This window comes from Lissotriton helveticus, chromosome 3_1 (assembly GCF_964261635.1).
Source record: "Lissotriton helveticus chromosome 3_1, aLisHel1.1, whole genome shotgun sequence".
NCBI lineage: Eukaryota > Metazoa > Chordata > Amphibia > Caudata > Salamandridae > Lissotriton > Lissotriton helveticus.
The window spans coordinates 2,057,343,179-2,057,367,251 of NC_136061.1; the positions used below are offsets into that span (position 1 = coordinate 2,057,343,179).

At 44.1% G+C, this 24,073-nt stretch overlaps 1 protein-coding gene across 2 annotated transcripts in view; it reads right to left on the reverse strand.

Annotated features, from left to right (window-relative positions):
* Positions 1-24,073, reverse strand: part of LOC144825254 (uncharacterized) — a 233,785-nt gene that overhangs the window by 175,738 nt on the left and 33,974 nt on the right. Inside the window, exons 2-3 of one of the 2 annotated variants that reach the window (XM_078684095.1) lie at positions 18,433-18,554; positions 17,584-17,691 (exon numbers count right to left, since the gene is read on the reverse strand). In XM_078684095.1, the coding sequence (XP_078540221.1) occupies positions 17,584-17,691; positions 18,433-18,554 (230 nt within the window). The remainder of the gene's footprint in view (positions 1-17,583; positions 17,692-18,432; positions 18,555-24,073) is intronic. The other variant, XR_013609356.1, reaches the window with a different exon arrangement.

Below are 24,073 nucleotides of genomic sequence, written 5' to 3' on the forward strand. Positions count from 1 at the left end.
GACCTCATCAGCATATCTGTTGCCTTGTGACACAAAATCTGTATTCTTAGTATGAGCTACACACTTTACTATTGCGATGTCAACTGGACCTTGTAATGCTTCTAACAACAGTCTCACAAATTCTCCATTTCGAATGGGCGAACCAGAGGAGGTCATGTAACCTCTCTGAGACCACAACTGCCCGAAATCATGAACCACACCGAAACCATATTGGCTGTCAGTGTATATGGTGACTCTCTTTCCATTTCCTGCTATGCAGGCATGAGTTAGGGCAATAATTTCTGCTACCTGTGCGGAATGTACTCCTTCCAGGCAAGCGGCTTCCACAACTCCAGTAATGGTACAAACAGCATAAGCTGCTCTCAATCGACCAGTATCGTCTCTTAAACATGAGCCATCAACAAAATAAATTTCATCGGGGTCAGACAACGGCTCATCCACAATATCTGGTCTGGGTTTCGTGCATAGTTCAGTCACATCAAGGCAATAGTGGTCTTCACATCCTTCGCCTTCTATTACAGTAGGTAATGGCATTAAAGTAGCAGGATTCAAGACAGAGCATCTCCTGAGGGTCACGTTCTCCGCGGCAAGAATAACTTGCTCGTAGCGCGTGAGCCTACTATTAGTCAGATGCTGCGTCTTCGTCCTGGTCATTAGCAATTCAACTGAATGTGGTACATACACCACCACTGGATGTCCCATCACAATACTCTCGCTCCTTTCAATGCTGACACCCGTTGCAGCAACGGATTTGAGACATCCGGGCAACGCTGCGGCTACTGGATCTAATGTAGCCGAAAAATATGCAACTGGTCTACGGGCATTTCCGTGGGTCTGTGCCAAGACTGACAAAGCACATCCCTCTCTCTCACACCAATAGAGTGAAAATGATTTCTCGTAATCGGGCATTCCCAGAGCCGGAGCACGACATAAATCGTCCCTCAGCTGCAAGAACGCCACCAAGCATTCTTCGTCCCATGGTACCGGATCACTCACCTCCTTGTGCGTCAGTTTCTGTAAGGGCTTTGCTTTCAGTGAAAAGTTAACTATCCACTGTCGGCAGTAACCCACCATTCCTAGGAACATTCTAACTTCCCTCTGTGTTGTAGGCGCATTCATCTTCATTATCGCCTCAATCCTCTCTGGTGACACCTTACGTTTCCCTTTTTCTAACCGGTGCCCTAAATACTGTACTTCTGTCAGACAATACAGCAACTTGCTCGGAGATACCTTATGTCCATTTTCGGCTAAATGATTCAGTAAGGCAATTGAATCTGCTTTACAGGCTTCCTCTGTCTCTGACGCAACAAGTAGGTCATCTATGTACTGTACCAGAACCGAATTCTGCGGCAGTACTAGATTTTCGAGATTCTTCTTCAACAACTGGTTGAAGATGGATGGACTGTCTGTGAATCCTTGTGGGATTCGACACCATGTTAAAACGCGATCTTCCATTTTAAAAGCAAAAAGATATCTGCTCTCTTCATCCAATGGGATGGAAAAGAAAGCCTGGCAAAGGTCTATCACTGTGAACCATTCTGCTTGACATGGTATTTGAAACAGTATCACTGAAGGATTCGGTACCACGGGACAACATGAAACGACTATGTTGTTAATTTTTCGTAAATCCTGCACTATCCTGAATTTCCCGCTAGGTTTCTGCAAACCCATAATCGGGGAGTTACAAGGACTGCCCACGATTTCTTTCAGTATTCCCTGTTGAATCATTGACTCGATCACAGGTTTTATCCCCGCAATCGTTTCCTGGGACAATTTGTATTGAGGCGTTCTTGGAAACTCGGCATTTGGCTTTACTATTATTTTTACCGGTTCTACCCCTTTAATCAATCCTATTTCTTCTCCTGTTAAATCCCATACCTCTGACGCCACTGCATCTCGTAAGTCTTGGGGAAGATCTTCTACTGTCAGAGTAGGATATAGTTCTACACAGGATTTTGAATTGGCCACCTTAAAGGTAGCATCATCGTCGGTAGTCTGTACCTCCACTCCTTGCGGGGTGCAGTATATGGTGCAGTTCAATTTGCACAACAAATCCCTTCCTAACAGACATACCGGACTCGGGTCACAAACCACAAACTGATGCTCGTTCATGTGGTTTCCTATCTTCACAAACACTGGTTCTGTCAAGGGACTAGTCAGCCTTTTGTTCGCGACTCCTACCACCTGAATTGTTTCCCCTGACATCGGCAAGTCTGGAACCACCGCCGATCTCAGTGTTGATCGGGTAGCCCCAGTATCCACCAAGAACGTTGTGGGACACCCTGCCACTTCTGCCTCAACAAATGGCCCTCTTTGATCCACCTCTAGGACTGCCCCGAGGGTACAGTCCTCTTCACTGCTCACACGTTGTCCTGTCAATGGATCAATGTAATAACACTTTTCTTCCTCGATAAATAGAGGCATTTGTTTAAAGACCTTTCCCCCTGTCGCTACCTTCGGTGGCTGTGGGAACTGGGCCCGTGGAGCCGAAGTCCCCCCTTTGGCCACCTTGCTACCTGGAACTGTCACCTTTGGAGTTGGGACTTCTTGAACCTGCTCTTCTACTTCTAGCTCTCCATTTTCAGGGTTAAAGGGACACTCGCGTCGCCAATGCCCCACCTGGTGACACTTATGGCACTTTGTCGTTTTCTTTAAAGTGGCAAAGTCTATCCTAGGTCTCTGCCCTTCTTCATTATCTTTGTTCTGACCGTTTGGTTTTCGTCCCATCCCCTGCTTCTGCTGGCCACCCTTCCCAGCGGACTGCATTTGCACCACCATCAATTTCTCCTTTAGATTCTTGGCTTTAGAATCTATCTCGTCGCTACAGTATCTTGCATAACGTAAAATCTCATCTAGTGGTTTGTTCTGCCAACAGATTAAATGTTGCTGTATCATCAAACAAATATCAGGTCTCAACCCCAAGACAAACTTTGACACAAACTGCCCTATATCTTTGGGATCCATTACATCGAGTCCACTGTATTGCTTGAATGTTTTCAATAATCTCTCATAAAACTCGTGAACTGTCTCCTTGGGTTCCTGCCTTGTTCGGTCTATTTTCACCCAATCTATATCCTGTGGTGGTACCTTATCTTTCAGCCATGCTATTACCCTTTCATATTTTCGCATGACAATCTCGGACGGTCCATTAGTCCGAGCATCCCTCACTGGTTCAGTATTTGGCCATTCAACACTAGTCTTGCACGGGGTCCACAAATCAGATGGGACCACGATGTCAAACAACGTGTTCAAATCGATCCACAATACTTTCGAGATCTTTACAAACCTTTCTACCTGCTTATACCACTCAACTGGATTGTCCCTTAACTTTGGAAATGAGTTAGTAAATGCAGCTAAATCTCCTCTACTCCAGGGTACATGTACATAATTTCCGTTTGATATTTCTCGCAAAGGGAATGCCTCCATGTGCATTACCCTTCCCTCGGGGGTCATCACATTTGCACTTCGTCTAACTGTGCCCTTTTTTGACCACCTTTCTTCCCATTTGTCCAATTCTCTCCACACTCTTATCCCTGATACCAGCTCTCTTATGTGTGTTTTTAATCCAGTAGTTCTCTTCTCATCTAGATCCTGGTCTGCGTACTGTAATCTGTGGTTACTCTGCAATGCCCTTGTCCTAGATAAATCCACGGCATACCTGTCTGCCAAATCAGTCAGTTTCTCATGAAACGCTCTAGCTTTCCTAGTAATATCCTTTGCCATGAACAATAACTCATCCTGTTCATACAATTCTATCCTTTCCAAAGGCAATGTTCCATCTATTATCTCATCAACATCTGATTTTAAACTAGTAACATCGAGCCTCTTTGCCTTAATTTCAGCTTTCAAGACACTAAATTTAGCTCCTCCATCCGCATCTCTCCCATCCCAGCTCCGAGATCTACGTTTAGGTACTGGTGAGTTATAGGGAGTCCTCCCCTGTTCCCATCTCTCTAGGTCCCATGCCTTTCCATCTTCTCGGGGTGGGTGGTGAAACACTCCTTCACGCCTCATAGCCCTTCTCTCCCCATCCTGGCTAGTTTCACGGGATGCAGGGTAAGATGTTCCATTACTCCCTCTTTCTTCACTACTTCCCTGTGATTCCTGTTTATTCGAGGCGTGGCGGGACCTATCGCTGTTCTCCTTTCTCCAATGTTGAACATCTTCTCCGAGTACATGATGAAGGCACCTAAATCTATTCTGAAAAGCCTGTACCATTTGGTCTCCTCCTTTCTCCCAGAGACGGGACATCTCCTCACACTCTACACTCCTACTATTTTGCTCCTGCTGTTCCCTCTCCTCCGTAGGACGTGTAACTCCTCTATTCTCTTGACTTTGGCCTTCCCGCCCCTGACTACTTTCGCTGGCCCCACAATGAGATACAGTCCCGTTACCTCTACTTTCCCATTCTGGTTCTGTTCTTGACCTATTACTCGGGGTTACTGCGGACCCATCCCATTCCCTCAAATCAGCTCTTAATTCTGTATAGGACTTTGGCCGCGGTCCCCGTAGGTCCATCGGTCCTCTCAAACCTCCCTGTCCTGTGTTGGGACCCACAGATGTATCTAATGGGGTGTTCCACGTTACCGAACCTGGCAATTGCTTCCATGCATTTGTCACGTTATTCCTCCTTTCTATCTCGATCCTTTCTCTATCCAATTGCCTCTGTTCTTCCTCTCTATCTCTCTCTGGGTTATAGATCGATACTATAGGTCCTATGGTAACAGGCACTTGAAGAGCATCTGGCAATCCAAAGGACTCAACCCTTTCGGTGGCTGGCGTTTTTTGCACCACAAACCTTCCCACTACACTCTGTACTGTGCTGGGTTGAGGTGTCTCCCCACCTTTGGTAGGTGTCCATTCCGATATAGGGAGTGGTGTATACCCCTCAATGGCATTCCCATCTTCCCTTGCGAGCCCCCTATCTTCTATCACCCCCACTCTCGGAGGTGGTCTGTCCATTAACAATCTGTTTATCAGATTGTCTTCCGACTCGCTTTCCTCGTCTTCCTCCATGAGGCTTCCTCCTCCTGCCACCTCCCTCATCGGATAAATTTTTTCCACCTCAATAACCTGTACCCTCCACCGCTTTGCTTCCTCATCCCATTTAGAATCTCGCACTGCTCTTACCGATCGCGTCAGTCTTTGTTGACGCCTGTTCAAATTTCTGTCGTGTGCAGCCCTAATCCATGCATTAAGGGCCTCAAACTGTGTTGGTCTGGGCGAGGGTTTCAATGAGGACATGGTTGCTTTTAGCCGATGTAACACCTCTAACTTAAACGTCCCGTACCTCGGGAACTGCATTTCCTCATTCCCTTCCGTAAGCTTATTCCAAGCCCCAATCCATAATATCGTATGCAGCCCAACATTCGTTGCCATATAATGAGCTGGTGTACCCTCCGGCGGAGCCTCTTCCCCATAATAATGTTCACTTCGTTTTCGTTTAAAAATCCCTTTCAAACACTTAAAACACTTCATGATTTCGCTCTTTCTCCGCGGTTGTTTACTTCCTGATGATATTCCACCAATCTCAGCCCCGTTCTCACTAACTGGCCTATCCGTACGCGACTTTCCTCCGATGTCACTCTAGCCGCCCAACCAGAGCACGGCTCTAGCTAACGTCACACCAACCGCTCAATCACAGCGCGGCTCTAGCCGACGTCACCCGTCCCCCTTCGCAGCAGTTCCCCTCCTTTCTCAGCTCGTCTCCTCGGTCATGCACGCGTCCCATTCATACTCTGAAAAAATGATTACTTCCGTCCAAGCGATCACCTTTCTTGACTGTACGCCCACAGTCTTTCTGTAGTTGTCACCTTAACTTGGCGAAATGTCTTTCCGTTTACTTCCAGGCAATCGCCTTCTCCGATAGGTTACTCACACGCAGTAACTTTCGACCAGCGTCCGTTACTCATACACTCACTCTTACACTCCCCCTATCTTGGATCCACGGCGGTCAATGGTACCTCGTGACCTCCGTACTATGGTCGACAACTACCCTGAATGTTCGATACACCCAAAACCACTTAAGCTCTGGCCTGAACTTAAGATTTCACCAGTTCACCCGTTTACCAGGTAACCAGTTTACCAGGTTGCGCACGCTCACAACCTTCTCTCATTCACACTACAGGCATTCAACTCCGCAAGACATTACAATACAAATACAACACAAAACACCGCAATCTGTTCACGCATGACCCTTTTTATACTCACTCTCCTCCGATACTGCTGCTTTTCTCGCACCGTCTGCACCTTTCGGCACACGATTCTTCCGCTGCTCGTCTCTCGACGTCTAGGGGCCTTGGGGTAAACTAACCTCTCTAGATTACCTTCCTCAAGAAGATAACCATCCTCACTCTGCTACCAACTGCTAACGCGGGATTTCTGGTTACTAGTTACCTTACCAGATCCCAAACCAAGTCGACTGAATCGTTGGTACCTGTCATTGAGTAAAAGGTAATCTAACAATAAGTCAATCAATTTAAGAACTTACACCACTCTAAATGACCACTGACCAAATTTAAGTTTCAAAGATTTAATATAAAGTCAGAGATAACTGAAGATACAAACTTCTCAAAATGAGATTCAGAAGATAAATTGGTATCACTATGAACATGAACTTTTTGAATAGTCTGAGTCTGAAAAACAGAATAATGAGTACAATTTCAAAAAGCATGAGCGTTGCCAAAATGGATACAAGTTGCAACCTCAAAGTCATTACAGAAAAGAAAAATTCAGGTTAGTCTGTCCCTACACTACACTAAGTGACATCCCTACTTAACAAGATCTTTACCCCTCTAGGTGTCAGCCGTGGTGACTTCCTAAGAAGATCACGCACTTCTCTTTGTCTCTTCTCTGATAATGGGTCTCTCCTGATCAGCCTATCTGCCTACCCATCCGCTTCCTTAGGCTCCCAAAATCATCTGCTCTAACTTCCTCCCGGGTCGCTTTCCCTAATACCAAATCACATTTCCAATAGAAACGCCCCTTGGGACGCCCCTCACGTGGTACATCTTTTCGCGGCAAACTCCATGATGGTACTCTTCAAGACCCTCGTTATAGTTGACCTCGGTTCCCGGGCTTCTTCTCCAGTGCGCTGATACCCCCTGAAATTCCTGGAAACTCCTACAGGCCTGCGCCAAGCGCCACTGAACAAAGCCCCTTTCATTCTAGCTGATTAGGACCCTCGCACCTGCATACAGTCCGTCCTGCAGTGGGCCTCACATTCCAGACTCCACCATATCTATAGGTCATAAAGCACACTCGAAGCTCTGTGCTGGACACCTCTCGACTTCTCCTCTAACGAGCACATGGCACATCAAAGGAGATGACATTATCAGTACAGGCCTCCTTGATTTACATGAAGCGAGTCCCTGCACTCTAAAACATTAACTTGATTTAAACAACATTCTTAACTAGCATACGTTTCTAAAACAACACATCTATAAAACATATATTTCAGACTTAATTCGATAATACATTTGTGGAAGAACCATGTTAACCCCATCTCACATTATTTTAGCAGCACGTTTAGATTTGCTTGTGAATTGCCCTAAGGCCTACACAATATACTGGATTTTCAGAGTTCTATTCAACTCTAACATGATTCCTTTAACATGAGAACATGAGGTTTTCATTTTCATTCCAACATTTCTACATTAATCTCACACAGTTATGATTATTGTTACTCTACTTAAACATTTTATGCATTTCACCACTGAATATAAACCACTCTGTGTATTCCACTTCTAAATATAAAACACTCGTGTTCAGTGCATGTATAAACTAACTACGTGCTTGTAAATATGGTGCACTTATACATTTTTCAGACTTGTGCTCTCTCACAGCCACCTAGATGCCTTAATCCCTCTGATTGCTAATTTACAAAAGATAACATGAAGCATGTCTATGTTTACAGGGTTCCATTTTCTGGAACTCCTCTTACACTGAATCCCCTAAATACTCGTGATATTGAAAACACATTTCCGCTCAGTCTATACGGAAATGAAATGCGACACTAACGCTCAAGTCTGACCTGCGGGTCTCCTTGGACTCTCTATACGTATGCTTGCTGTATGGAAATAACACATCAGGTTTTGAAAGGCCTGAGATCATGAGTCCTGAATGATCGTACAACAAATACATCCGATGGCTATGGAGTTAATTATCCTAGAGCAAAATGTAAAGGTTCCAAAGTTACCATCACCATCGGAATAGGTGACGCAGTGACAAGCAAATATGAGGTTGACCGATCAGAGTCCCTGAGAGACTGACATGAACTGGAAACTCTCGTCACCGAGACAGTTCATGCTGGCGAATGGGGAAAGAGACACAGGTTGAGAATTGCAGTCTGCCCTGCAGTTGTCCAGAGGGCTGTGTTGCCCCACATGAGCAGCTCAATGGAGTGCAGGTGCAGTACAGAAGTGGTTTGGGGCTACGGCCACATGGTGGTGCCAGACCACCACTGTGCTGAGGCCAGCAGGTCTGGTGTAGTCATAGTGCCATTATTGGCAACATCCCTACCCACAGTCTGAGCATGCATTAATCTATATATATAAAAACGAATGTATTTCTGTCTGTCTGTCTGTTTGTCCTTTATGCATTACTACACCATTCATCCGATCGCCATGAAACTTTGGGAAGTTGTTGAGTACACTCCCACAAAGGTTTCTGGTGTAATATTTTTTTAAATATCGGCCCCCCAGGGCCCTCATAATCTTTCGAACACTGATGTACGCACCAGACGGAAAAACAACAAATCGTGTATCCACAAGCACTCGAATAAATAAATAGAATTAAAACACCATTCATCCGATCGCCATGAAACTTTGGGAAGTTGTTGGGTACACTCCCGTGAAGGTTTCTGGCATAATTTGTTGTTAAATATCGGCCCCCAGGGCCCTCAAAAGCTTTCAAATACTGATGTACGCACCTGACGGAAAAAAAAATTGTGTATCCACAAGCACTCGAATAAATAAATAGAATTAAAACAACACTTTGAAATGTTTTCCATATTAAAATGAATACGTTTCAATAAAAATGACACAATGTAAATTGAATGCTATCATAACGAGTTTCCTTGAATTTCCTTTCTTCGGAGATCACAGCAACGCGCGACGGGTAAGCTAGTAAGTAAATACAAAAGACAACTTTTGTAGGAGGTATAAGTACCCTCCCCCAACCTCTGTGCACCGGAAGTGATGCGCCTAGCACGCTAATGCAAAGGACTCCATCCCTGGGTCCAACCCTTAGGTCAGTAGGGGTGACATTTGTACCCAAATAGCACTAAAGGGCCGCCCTTTTAGGTGGCCCCCTGCAGGGGCCATGGGCAGCCGCATTCTCCTCCCGCAGGCTCCGATGGGCGTGACTTTGCACCCAGAATTTGGTTGACAGCTCGTGCTCCTGGAGGAGCCCAAAACGCATGACTGAGATATAGCGACTATGAAAGAAGACTCATGCAGCCCTGTTAGGCAGTTGTAATGGTTTGAATAAGCAGACAAGTGGCTGATCTGGGCCCCAGGCAGGGAGACACTAATGCTACATGGACACAGCAGGCCTCCTAATACTGTGTAAGTGATGTCACAAGAGAGACTTTCCTTCTTGTGATAGCTGTGAATAAATATGCCTCAGTGATACCTCTTCCCAAATGCAACCATTTTTCTGGCTGAACTAGCAATGTATAAATCCTATGTTTTGATGAAATTACAGCATTCAGATTTGTTCCTAGCAACTTATTAGTAACGAGACATGCTCACAGATTATAAACTGCAAAGAGCTGGTACAAATATCTGGTAGGGAATACATCACTGAAGACAAAATAAAACAACATGTAATGCAATGCACAGCTGTCACTAGGTGTCTGGAAGCTGATGTGACACAGAGGGCTAGAATGATTAGTGAAGAGGACACAAAACTAGCAACCTCTGATGCTGTGTGTGCTTAGAACTGCAAAAAGTAGCTTTGAGAGCTTGAAAAATGAAGAGGTGGGGAAGACTATTACAGTCAATGTTTCTGAGAAGCAATCTGTGATTTTCCAATTGCAGAAGACCTCTTTTACCCTGGAAATGAGGGTTGAAAATGCATAGCGGAGGCCGCAGGAGGAGACAGGGACCCTGATAGGGGCCCCCAAAGTCAATTTCCGACAGCCTTTCCATGTTGGAAAGGCCAACCTGGAAAGGATGTGGGAAATGGACATCATAATCCCAACGGCAGTGCCTGAGGAGACACCACCACAATTTGGGGATTATCTGCCCCACCAACGCCCTGTCGAGCTCCTTGAGCCCATCGGAGGTGCATAGGCGTTCCCCTGCGGGTTTGCCTATGACCACCAGTATCATAATACGGCGGTCGGACTAAAGCTTGTGATGTCGGGCGGAAAGCCTCTGATGAGCTCTTGGATGGCTTCCTGCCCAACATCATAATCAGGCACTATGTGATTTCTACTTCACTGGAGAGGTGACCCATAGCCTAAAGTGGAAACGTGATTATTGATACACATGATCCTTATACACTGGTGATAATAGGATTGGCTCAATCCTGCAATACCCATTCCTGCCACCAAAGAAGTATACACAAAGAGTGTCAGCAATTTATTTAACACTCAATCGACGCCTAGACCCTCTGTCTCGATGACAGCTCATGCTAGCAGACCGTGGCCTTCCCATGAATTGGCACTCACCAAGATAGAGCTGCTCTAAATACTTTCCACTCGTAAAGCAGAGTTAAGAGAGGAGTTTAAGGAAGAATATGCTCTAGAAAGAACTTTTTAAAATCAGACATTGCCTTTGTTGGCTCATGCTGATTTAAAATGGAGAACACAGTAACTAAAATTGAAGACAAAACAGAAGCTATTCACATTAAAGCAAACTCTGTTAGTTAAATGTGAAGATTTATCACCAAAAGGCACATACTTTAAGCTACAACATATATACTATTAATTGAGGGTTCAAGGGAAGTTTAAAGACCTGTGCACAGTTATAACCCCCCTGAGAAGACTATGAGAAAAAACGGATAACTGTGGGTCTATCAACATAATCAAGACTACGTGTGTGTAGGAATGGCTATGTGTCTGCTACCAACAGTTGAATAGAAGACAAACTATTGGTCAATTAACCAATGTGAAAAATGTCCATCAGTTACTCATTCCGTGCCACCCAGTACATCATTTGGTCTACTTCACAGTAGTTAGTCCATTGTATTATCTCCGTGAATATGAAAAGGAGATGATTAATGAAAGATAGATGTCTGGTGGGTGTTATTCACTTGTAACTGAGAGCAGTGCATTGGTGGAAAAAAATTGAAAAAAGTGAGTGTGTAAAATATAAGATTGGATGATGCATGCAATGTAACTTTATTCTGGAGTCATGCACCTCCAACGATAAAAACAATAGAGTGCAAAAAAGTCAGATGGTTCAAACAAATAACTTCTGACTGGGTAATCTGGTCGACATGGGACGAGCATGGGCAGCGTTTTTGCGCCGAGCCTGGTGAATCTATATATGCATACATTCGAACAGGACCACGTTCTGAACACTGTTAACCCATATGTAACATCGATACGCACATGGAGGAGATACATCGACGATATCTTGGTGATCTGGCGTGGAGATGAACTTTCTCTCCAATCCTTCCATAGTTGGCTCAATAATCGTAACAGGTTTTTGCGTTTCACACTGGAAAGTAGTCAACACTCATTGTCATTCCTAGACCTTCTGATCACTGCGACACCACAGGGCCTCAAATCAGAACTGTTTAGGAAGCCCATGGCCCGTAACTCATTACTTCAGTATACCAGTTGTCATCCGAAGTCCTTGCGTGACAACTTACCATATGGTCAGTTTCTACGTATACAACGAAATTGCACTACGAGAGAAGACTGAGAAACACTCTGAAGACCTAGCCCAAAAACTGGTGGACAGGAGTTATCCGAAAAAACGTATCAAGCGCTCTAAGAAGAGAGCAGCGAATAATAACCGGGAAGCTCTACTTGAACCATCTGTCCCTAAAGAAAAGAATGAAAGACTGACATTTGTCAATACTTTTTGTACAAGGTCGAACGCGATTCAACGCATAGTTCGTAAACATTGGAGGATCCTGAACACCGGGCAAGATTCTTTGGCACAACCACTGTTTGCTTTTAAACGAGCAACTAGCATGAGAGACAAGTTGATACATACCAGACCCCCACCAAAGGATATCCATCGAGTGGGCACACTATGGAATATGCCACCAGTGACAGGGCACCATCCGTGCGGGAACTGTGCTGCGTGCCCGCAGACTAAACACACGACATCTATTGATATAGGGACTAGCCGTCGCTGGGAACAAAAGCGGTTTACAAATTGCAATAGTAGCAATTTGATTTACCTCATCCCCTGTCCGTGCTCACTGAGGTACGTCGGAATGACTACCCGGAAGATCAGAACGAGGATCTCTGAACATAAGAGCACAATAAGGTGCAAAAAACAAGCGACTCGTCTGACGAACCACTACATTCAAGTGGGCCATAAACCGACAGATTTCGAATGGACGGTATTAGAACAACCCAACATCCCCACGCACATCACCGATGTATCCAGACACCTTTTCAAAATAGAACAAAAATGGGTGTACAAACTTAATTGTGATAAAGCGGGGATGAATGAAGATATCCCCTGGATGACACTATAGAATCACCAACTCACGATGTAACTTGATTGTCAGGAAGGATTTTATGAAGAAGATATAAATCCTTCTTTCTATCGCTAAAAAATGTCAAGTGCGCAGATTTGGCGTACTAATCACTGGCCACCTGCTGGTATCCTGACGATCTATCGTTCCATTCAATATAGGTGTGTGTTTGCTCATTTATTACAGTGGGCAGTATGATACATTTACTGAGATCTCTCTTTGAATCAATTATGGACCACATATCCCATAATGCACCTAGGATGCATAAAAACATTACAAAATAATGTGTATTAGAGATCCCATAATTTTTGGATTGCGCATGGTGTCGACTACAATAATATACATCTGTCTTGGTAGCGTTATCACAAGTCTTATAGATTTACCACAATTACATAAAAATGAACGCGATACCATCTAACTCATTATTATAAATCTTGTAAATATACCACAATCACATGAAAACGAACTATTTAATCCATTTAATAATGCCCCATATGAACATTTTGACACCGTTCACGAATGCGCGAGTGCACGTCGCATGATTGACTACAATTCCCATGAGCCTTGGTAGTTCAACCATTGTCCAATCACGCTCGCGCAAAAAACGATAAGGAAGTACCCTCTGCTATCCGCGGAACCTCCCCAAACAGCCCGGCAGGCTGCTGGAAGTACCGACGGAGAGGTAAGGGTGCACGGGCGTGTGATCCTGATTAACCCATTAATAGTATGTGTGCTGACCTTCTGTACTTCAAACGGCAAGGTGTTGGAACGAGTGAGTTTGTTAGCCGAGGGAATGGCTGTGTGCGCTGTACTTACTTTCACTGCGTGTTTGCGCTAAATGCTTGGCTCTATCCTCCCATCATGAGAACTTCACCTAGAGTGACGGGAGAGAGTAAATAGTGAACAACGGTCAGGAACTGACAATTTGAAAGCCAGATTTACAAAATTGGGATCTGAGGTGTTTCCATCATATTTAATGTGGATTTTGCATCAGTACATTGGACTATAAATGGATTGTTGTTAAACTCGTAGATAGGCATTCCATCTATATCTAATGTGGTAAAGAGGTAAATACGTGATAGAATGAAGAGGTTACAAATCATAATGAGTATGAAGCAGTCCAGTGAATGAGCAATTGGACAATTTATAAACCTAATCACTGAAAGATCTGTAGCCCCTGTAGTACATGCAAGCTAGTACTCTACAGGGAGTGAGTCTGACAATGTTTTAGCTGTCATATGTTTCATCTTGACTTTTCTACATTTTCTGCACTATAGAGCGGTGCTTCAATTTCCTGAGCTGTTTGCCAGGTGAGGCGAGGCAATTCCCCTTACAAATTAAGGTGAGCCATTGATAACTGTACAATGGAATGCATATTAAGGTCATTGGACCGAGATATGTTACGAATTATAATTTAGCAATGTCTTTTGATAGCCCTTATTAATGAAGGTGTTATGGTTTTTTCTATATTTCATTTCTTGTCTATGTGTGGGCATGCTGGCGAATTCACAATTGGACCCCATGATCCAAAGGAGGAAAATGGAAGTGAACAGGTGACATTCAGCATTTCTGTTCACATATGTCCTTTTGTATTTAATTATTATTTAGTTTCACGTAAGCAGTAGCAATCAAGTTTATGGGTCCTGAGGAAGCGGCAGGTACATTGTCTGACCTTTAATAGTCCGCAGAAACATGTCGACCAGATTACCCAGTCAGAAGTTATTTGTTTGAACCATCTGACTTTTTTGCACTCTATTGTTTTTAACGTTGGAGGTGCATGACTCCAGAATAAAGTTACATTGCATGCATCATCCAATCTTATATTTTACACACTCACTTTTTTCAATTTTTTTCCACCAATGCACTGTTCTCAGTTACAAGTGAATAACACCCACCAGACATCTCTCTTTCATTAATCATCTCCTTTTCATATTCACGGAGATAATACAATGGACTAACTACTGTGAAGTAGACCAAATGATGTACTGGGTGGCACGGAACGAGTAACTGATGGACATTTTTCACATTGGTTAATTGACCAATAGTTTGTCTTCTATTCAACTGTTGGTAGCAGTCACATAGCCAGCCCTACACACACGTAGTCTTGATTATGTTGATAGACCCGCAGTTATCCGTTGTTTCTCACATACTTTAAGCTGCCAGGAAACTAGACTGCATCACCTTCCAACACTACACTTGTGAGCTATACCAGGATATGGCTCCAGCTACCCTTCTGAGAACACTATCATTCAGACCAATAGCTGATAGACTGCGGCAGGATAAAATGAAATATAGATGGGAATTCCTATTCGGCATCTCTTTTGATTGGCAGAGCAAAGTATACCACTTCACTGATCAAGATCAAGAGGCAAAACTCCTACACATTTCCTGGATGATGAGGGAGACTGTAATGGCCGTGATACAAGCAATGAATGCAACTCTGAAGATGGCCAAGCAAGCCTGTGGGAAAAACCTTGTACACAGATATGAAGAGGAATCAAGTCCAGTTTCAAACCTTGTCAAGTCGCTCCTTAAAATGTTACCTTTGGTTTACCTCAGGATCTCTGCACCTACCGTCTGGTGTCGGCTTTTGCTCAGGAGCCTTTCTCACTCTGAGTTGAATTGAGTCTCTGAGAGTGATTCAGGGATTGCCTAACATTAAGACCTGTGTGGGTGAGGTATACGAAACTGGACAGAAGAAAGAGGAATCTTTCTCTTTTTGCAGGGTATACTAAACACATCTAAACAGCCCAGATTAATGTATGCATTTGTTTCCATCCTAAAAAGAGAAGGCTAGGCCGGGGGCATGCTGTGCATCCTGTACTTGTGCATCACAGTGACCCACAAGAGATAAGTTCAGTGTGTTCGGAACCTTCATTGTTTGCATACAATGCACTGACCCATGCTTTGTTATGGAACATCAATTTAGAAGGGTATTGGTTATATGGTGTTATTGTTGTTGTTTGTGTATATTATTTTGGGCAGGGAGGCACAGGATGCATATGTACCACTTTATAGTCCTACTTCAGTGGCAATCTAATGCACCCTGACAGGTTTAGAGATCTAATAGGAAACCACTAGGGGTAGGCAGAATGACCAGAGTTTCTCTCCGGGGAATTCCGTGTAGTTACAAAAAATATCAGCGAGATTAGGCAGAGTTCAATCAACTGGCAAAAAATACACTTTGCACTGTTGTCGCAGGAATTTAGTGCTGGTAGCGCCAGCAGTACTGAAAAAATCAGTGCGAATAGCATCAAGCGTTGTGCAAGAGCACTTGGCTATTCCCGTTCATTTCGCTGCCGCTTGCAAACACCTCCGTTAGAAAATCGCATTATGGGATGCCAAATCTCGCTCGCTCTCGCCAACTGACAGTTCTGGAGCCTCCCATGTAAAAAATTCCACACACAGTAGATTTTGAATGGAACTCCACATTACTCTTGCAGAGTTTCTCCATGGGGGAATGAAACATTCCACCGACCACTGGAAACCGCCACATGGATTCACTTAAATTGCACCCTTTTTCCTATACTTTAAAATTCCTTAATTATTCTCATTGAACAACAATGAACTCTGACAACAGATCTCGGAGAAGGAGATCACGGATTAGCGGATTTACAGGAAACATTCCTTCTTGGATAAGAGGAACAGTTGATATTTTATGATAAGCCGCATGCTATAGGGTAGGTCCCGCTGTACAAAAACAATCTCCACCCCAACGAAATCAAGGCTCAGGACACATAATATTTACTAGGGACATCAATGCCACCTGGAACCCCTCTCTTGACAGATCTGCAAACACTCTGCCTGATAACATTTCCTAAAAAAGAAAACATACTGTAAGAGATCGGTTAGAGACTCATGGAGAAACCATAATGTGACTACTTAAGACTAATCCTTCTTTTTACACATACACCATTCCTATTCTAGGATATATTATGTAATGCTTAGCAATAGCCCTATGAAATGCGTTGATGAAACCTTGATACACAGGATTTCTCTCTTTTACCTATGGAGATCTGCCTTGCCTGACGGACTGAACATAATAAACTTTGTGGGACACTGGCTTGGGTTGCACATATGACACCTTTAAAGCTCCAATTCAAGACCGATATATTGGAGCAGTGGCTGATCCAGGGGGTGCAGATGGCAAAATAAGACCAAATGAGCAAGGCTATACCTGAACATAAACAGAAATAATCTACGGTATTGCTAAGGAAAATGATGTCCTTAAGGGGGAAACTGAATACACTCTACAAATATTTAAGACATTGGGTTACTTGTAGGCCCGGGTGGAAAATGTCATTCCACTCACAGAATTGGCGGAATGTGGTCACTCCACTTTACACTTGTAATGCAGGTTCTGGATAAATTCCATATTTGTCGTGTTTGCCACAGAGTATCCCTTCTGCAAACTCTAAATCAGACACTTAGTCCCACATTAAACCCTACGCTCCACCACAAATTATTTCCAGTCATGGCATTGGGGAAAGTTAGCATGTAAAGAGGTAAGTTAATGGGGTTGGGCTAAGTAGAAATTTTGCCATGGAATGATTTTGTGTCACAGATCATGTACTACGCATTTGATTAGTCACATTGGTTAACATAAGGAAAAAGTGGTAACCTTAAATCAGTGATGGAAGCCAAGAAATATGTCACCTGGGCAGAAAACTGTAGCACATGCCAAAGTAGAATTTACGTTTTGCAGTTGGTCTTGTCTTTCATTTGTATTAATTGTAGACTTCATCAATTTGCACTTTTAACTGACGCAGACACACATTTAACCACCTATACCACAGTGCCATATTAAACCAAGCTCAATTTTAGGTGACAAAATGTTGTTGGCAGGGAGGAGATGGGCAGCATATCTGCCTAGCTTAATAAATAAAGTATTGTCAAAAAGAAAGCAAGGTGACTTACCACTTGTTCCTGCCACCACAATGACAACTCCCCCTCCCTCGACCAGCTGGATCTCCTCTGATGTCCCCGGCTGGCTGGCGCTTGTGGCAACACTGGTGGCCTGTGCACCTAAAAATAAACATAATGCAATTATTTTAGATACCAGTTTAGCCACCTTATTAATTATTTATTTTACATTAGGTACAACAGCAATACATCACTACAGCTAGATTAGTTATACATCAGTATCTTCCATCAAAAATCACTTTGGGAGGTTTGTTGATTGACAACATTTAATAACAGGTAGTCAATGAGTCAGCCAAAAGCCTTTTCCTCCTAATGGAGGGATAAGGCTCCGAAAGGATGAGAGTGAAACGCAATAATGGGGTGGAAAGAAATGAAAGTGACATGGTATTGGTTGGTAATGGTATCTCATTCCTGCTATGCTGCACCTTCATGGAAACTGCTAGTGTAAGACAACATTTAGGGTCCATGACAATGACCACTCTATCTCTGTCCTTCTACTTTTTGACTGTTGGATCAAGCAAGCCTTCTCAACCAAAATGATTGTTAAATATTTGTACCTGCAATACTTTTTATGTATTCAAAACTATGCTCTCTTAACAGCACTACACAATACATGTAAAGGAGGGGTGAGGGAAATCTTATCAAAAAAGGGAGCAGAAGAAAGCTACAGACAAGAGAAAGTCAGCTGTGTGGACAGAGAATATAGAAAACACCAGGAAATACACAATTAACAAACATGAGAAAAGGGAGTTAAAAATAAGTAAATGCTACACATCAGAAGGCCATCATTCTACTATTGGGAATAGTTAAAAGTAAGAATAAATAATACAAAACAAGACTCACTCGGGCCAGCAGAGCCACCTGCCACAGCTGCAGCACTGATGGTGGTGGGGTGGTCATCCCACCGGACACGGCACTGGTGGTGGCTGCAGCTGCTTGCCCAGATGCTCTTTTGCCCTTGGGTGCTTATGAAAGGAATAAAGAAGATAAAAAAACAATGATTGGTGGCTCAGCTTTGTACTTTTTAAATCAGATAGCGTGTTCCTAGTTTCCTAACCTAAAATTGCTTGTCTCTATTCATTCAATCCAAGAAAGTATCTTTGCTTCTTCTCCCACTTTTGATGGGTCAGTTTGATCTCCAGTTGTGTACTGCAAATCAGGGAGATTGGGACTTTAATGTGCTACATAAAGCCATGGAGAAGAACGCTAACACCCCTGACATACCACAATCATAATAGTGAGTGACATGAGCTGTCAATAAACTGCTTCCCTCCCTGCGCTGCTCCACCTGGCAGCTGCTGCCTCTTGCATGTCCACTAACTCTTGTTGGTTGGTGTTCAATGGAATGTATGACGTTACAATGCATACATTTACAAACCATGCACTTACAGAGCAGTTTTTACTTCGCAAAATCCACTACAACGCATTCTATTATATCGCATGACACTACATCGCATTTTAAAAAACTACCTTTACAACGCATTCCATTACATCGCATACTACCTTTCAACGCATACCATTGCAATGTATACCATTACATTGCATTTAAGGTAAGTATTGGATAGTATAGGGGTAAAAATTACTATTCTAACTCCAGGGGGGTGCAACAGTAGGGTAAGTGCTGGATAGTGTAGGGTTAAAAAATATTATTGTAACTCCAGGGAGTGCAACAGTCGGGTAAGTGTTGGATAGTGTAGGGGTTAAAAATTACGATTCTAACTCCAATGGTATGCGTTGTAATGGTATGCGTTTTAATGCCTGCTTTGTAGTGACATGCGATGTAGTGTCATGCCTTGTAATGGTATGCTTGGTAATGCCTGCATTGTAGTGTCATGTGTTGTAAAGGATGCCTGCGTTTGTAAGTGTAGTGCGATGTAATGGTTGCGTTGTAAAGGTTGTTTCCCGTTCAAGGCCCTCCTCCACTGAAGGTTCCTGTCTGCACCCCATCCTTGGTTGGCTAGTGGGGAGAATCTTTGCTCTGCTGCTGGTCTGCCTTCTGTCCTTGTGCTTTCTGCCTTTGTTCCCTCTGCCTTCTTTCCACTCTTTTTTTACCTTTTCCTCTTTTTCACACTTTTTGTATACTTTTCTTCTCTTTTTTCACTATCTTTTGCACTGTACCCCTACTTGACCCACACGGCCCGCCCCTATTCAGCACTGCTATTCTCGCTTCCTGCTTCCTGTCTCCCCGCTGGCTACCCTTCCCTTCAACACTAATTAATGGCGGCCATGCACGGTAGCGAAGCAGGTGTGCTCAACTGGCAGGCCAAAGGTGCGCCAAAGGCAAGCCCGTTTGTACCCGCCCGTGCCTGGACCGTGGCCAGCGCCACAACCCTGGTTGTCAGACCTTCCATCGATACAACACCATTACTCTCCTAGCCCTCAACACTGGATGGCATGCTGCCTGCCTCCTCGCGTCGCCAAGAGACACCAAAGGACCTTTCTCCTGCTAATACTGCAGCTGCAACCTCACCCACCTCCTCACTCCATCTCCTCCTGCCATCAATCCAGCCGACAGTGCACCTGACCAACTCAGCTGCATCCTCCTCAATACGCACTCCCTCTACAAACACACCATGGAAATCTGGGACCTGCTCGACTCCGTCTCTCCTGACATCACATTACTTATGGACGAACCCCAGCTCAGGCCCTGACATCACCACCACCGTCCCAGACAGTTACAAGATCACCCACAAGGACCATACCAACTGACCAGGAGGAGGTATCACCATCATCCACAAGAACTCCCTCCACCTGACCACACACTCAGACGACTCAACGACAACCAAGGAACATCTCCACGTCCTGGTCCAGACCACCCCAACACCACCTTCCACGCATCCCTCGTTGACAGAACTCCTGAACCCTTCCCACCCTTCACCTGCGAGAACAACACTGGCTCCCAGTCAACAAAAGAGTCACATTCAAGCTCCTCACAAATGCCTATGAAGCCCTCCACGAAGCTGGACCAGCATACCCGAACCACTGCCTCTCATTCCATGTACCCAGCAGACTTCTCCGCTCTGCCAAACTGGCCCTTGCCACCGTCTCTCAGATTCACAAGACCAGTACTGGAGGAAGATTCTTTGCTTACCTTGCTGCCAAAACCTGGAACACCCTGCCTCTCCTCCTCAGGTTATCCCGGTTCCTGACCCACATCAGGAAGGAGCTTGAAACCTGGCTCTTTGACTGAACCTCAGCGCCCAGAAAGACCTGCTGCACCCCCCAGCACCATGAGACCCTCGTGTGTGAGTAGTCACGCTTAACAAATACTGATTGATTAATTGATTGAGTTGACATCCCTTATATCAGCCCAAACGAGCAACTGCCTTGCTCAACTAGGAACAGAATCCTGGCAGTATCATTCAACTGATGTCATCCCCACTCCTACAGTCCCAACCTATCCTGTCAGGCTGGCACCATGCACCTCTACTGTGTATCTGAGGGCCCAACTTTATCAAGAATTTGTGTTGCTCTTGATTAACACATTCACTTTACACATAATTATGTTAAAGTTATATTTACTTACTGATCTTGTGAATGAAGAACATAAACACTTATTAACCGGTGTATAATATATTACTTTTTATAAATTGAAAAAAGATTATACATAGTTAAATAGAATAACTATGTATATAATTATCAGGCAAACATAACTGCCCTGTGATCATGCTGCTTCAAAAAAAATATACTAGAATAAAAAAAAAGTGAAATATTATTCACCAAGCCCTGCAAACTCAATGCCTAGCAGGGTGAGAAGGTCCTGTTCCCTGTACGGGATATCCATCCAGCGAAGCGACAGTTGCTGCTTGCTGCGCTAGATGGCATTGCATTGGGGTTAAAATTGCTAAACTTCCCTCAGAGCACACAATGCTCCATCAGGGTGTAACCCTTACAGTGCCTGGCACCGACTGCCAACATGTAGAGGAGATGGTGCTGCACCCAGAAATTGAGATCCACTGAAGATTTGCCAGGCTTACATCCCAGCCTGCCTGTGACAAATACCAGGGGTGCCGGAGGCACTACATGCTTCTACCATGTTGATGCTTTGGGATGGTACACAGGAGGGAGTCGTTCTAGGATGGGAAGGAAACAGGAGGACAGATAGGACAGGTCAAGAAAGGAAAACAAACAACTAAGTACAAAAACACAAAATACATAAAGAAACAGCCCTGTTTTGTTTTTCAGATAGTATACCAACTTTTCGCTCTGCGCTGCGGACACTTCTTCCTGTTGATGATCTCCAATCCCCCTTCCTATTTTGTGTACTCAAGAGTGGAGAGGCTGTGGTGGAGTGGAATTTGTGAGGCCAGTCTAGGTAGATATAGCTCTGGAAACGTGGAAGGTTTCCTTTTGAGTTCCCTTTTGAATGCATGCATTGACTTCTATTTTTGCTATGAGCTAATTCTTTGCAAGGGATGGATATGTTTGGTGCACCTGTTTTATATTTGCCCTAGTATTCACTGTTTAGTGTGCTAGTGTTTACCACCTGACTTCAGTCATATAATGGGCAAAAGAAAGCCAGTGGAAGGAGTTCTCAGAGTCCTCAAAAAGAAAAAAGAAAACCCTTACCCTCTGCCGCTGGTAAATGCGTAATGGACCGGATTGATAATCTCCTGTCTGAATGTGAGGATATCATTACTCCTAACTTCTCTTCTAGCTGTAATACTAAGAAACCTACCCCAGTGGTGCCCACTAGCTGTATACCCCAGATGTTTGGCAAGATCCACGTGTGTGTTGGAGGGCTGTCTGTGGGGGTAAATAATGTGTCTTCCCCGACTAGCGTAACAGAGTGGTCTCTGTCTGTATGCAATTTAGAAACAATTGAGTACTGAAACCATTTCAATCCTCTATCCTGTTATTGTTCTTAATGAGGGGGTCCTGAGATGATGCTATTAGCGTCTCCAGTCGGGAGTGCTATTCAATTCTCCACAACATGATTGGTGTTATTGGGGGTTTGAGGGATCATGTTGCAGCTTTTGAAGAAGGTTGTGGAGATTCTTAAAGGTAGAGAATGTGGGAATCAGAATCCTGTAAAATGCACCACAATAGAGGGAGGTCAAAGCGTGGGGAACCAAAAAAATAACTGCAATGGGGATACTAATTTCCCACATCATACTGTTGTCAACCAACAGCTTCCACTGGGAAACATCCCTTAACTGCTCCAGATCCTCTCTATCCCCTTCCACTGTCTCTGTACCAGCCTTCGGCATGTGGGATCCTAATCTGGTGCTCCCAGGATGGGATCTCCAAAGAAGGTGATGAAAGAAGCATTGGAATAGAGAAATGGAGACATGGGTCTGTGAGAACCCCCCTATGGAAAGGTCTTGCATGGTATAGCCAAGAGGGATGGTGCAACATGGATGTTACATCCCTCAGCAGGTTGGAAACCACCAGGCTGTAATTTATTTTACCCAGGTTCCTAATTTGACCATGGAAGCCAGGGAGGTCGTGTATCGCTCATCAGCAAAGTTACACACTGGTTCTGAGAGGTTCGCCACTGCTATTCAATTATTAGGAGTTACATAGTGGGAGTAGAAAGGCTTTCTATCCCTGAGGAACAATATGACAGGGTGAAGGTTTGCTTCTCTCACAGAAACTTAGTTGATGATGCTATGGACATGGATTCACAAACTATTTCTCAAGCTAACATCAGCATTCTGAACAAATATCGTGGCCTGGCAGTTTGTGTCAGTTTGGATACAGGTGGTGCTGCTCAAGCAGTGGCATAATGGACAGTGGGTCTCCTAGGGTTCTTCCTTGACTGTGCACTAAAGACTACAAATATTATATAAGGGCCCTCTATGGAGGGCTAGTCAAACCAGGTATTTGACCCGCACCCTAATGTTGTCCAGTCTTCATTCTAAACCTGGGGGGATCCAATTAACACAAATATTAATTGTTTAATGTTTCTTCGGTTGCCCATAGTGAATAGTGGGCAAAGAATAATTTGGTGGTGATACGATTACTGGATATCCTCCTATTGCAAACCCGATCCAGAAGCCATCTTTAAAGATTTTGACATGGAATGTCTGGGATTTCCAAATTGACCTCCGAGCATGTTGGGTCCATTAATTGATTCTCATGACATCTGCCTCTTTCAAGTACATGGTGTCAGATCCCCTTCCATATTGTGTAAATGCGGTACAGAACGGAAGGGATAGACCCTCAGGGGGATTAGGATTCTGGATTAAAACTGCCTTCAGTGAAAAATAAAAAACCTTTGACTCCCTTGACATTTTGGCAGTTGGGTTGGTGCTCCCATCAGGGCTGTTCTTAAAGATTTGTAATGTTTACAATATAGTAGGGACAGATATTGCAGAGACTAGGGTTTTAAAAGAGCAATCTCTTTCTGAGCATTCGGGTAATGGGTTCCTGTTGGTGGCTGGAGATTGCAAAACCACTATTGAACCTCTAACAGGGAAACGGGACAGTCAGTGGTGCAATCCACAACTACAATTGCTGAGTGTAAGATGGACTCTTAAAG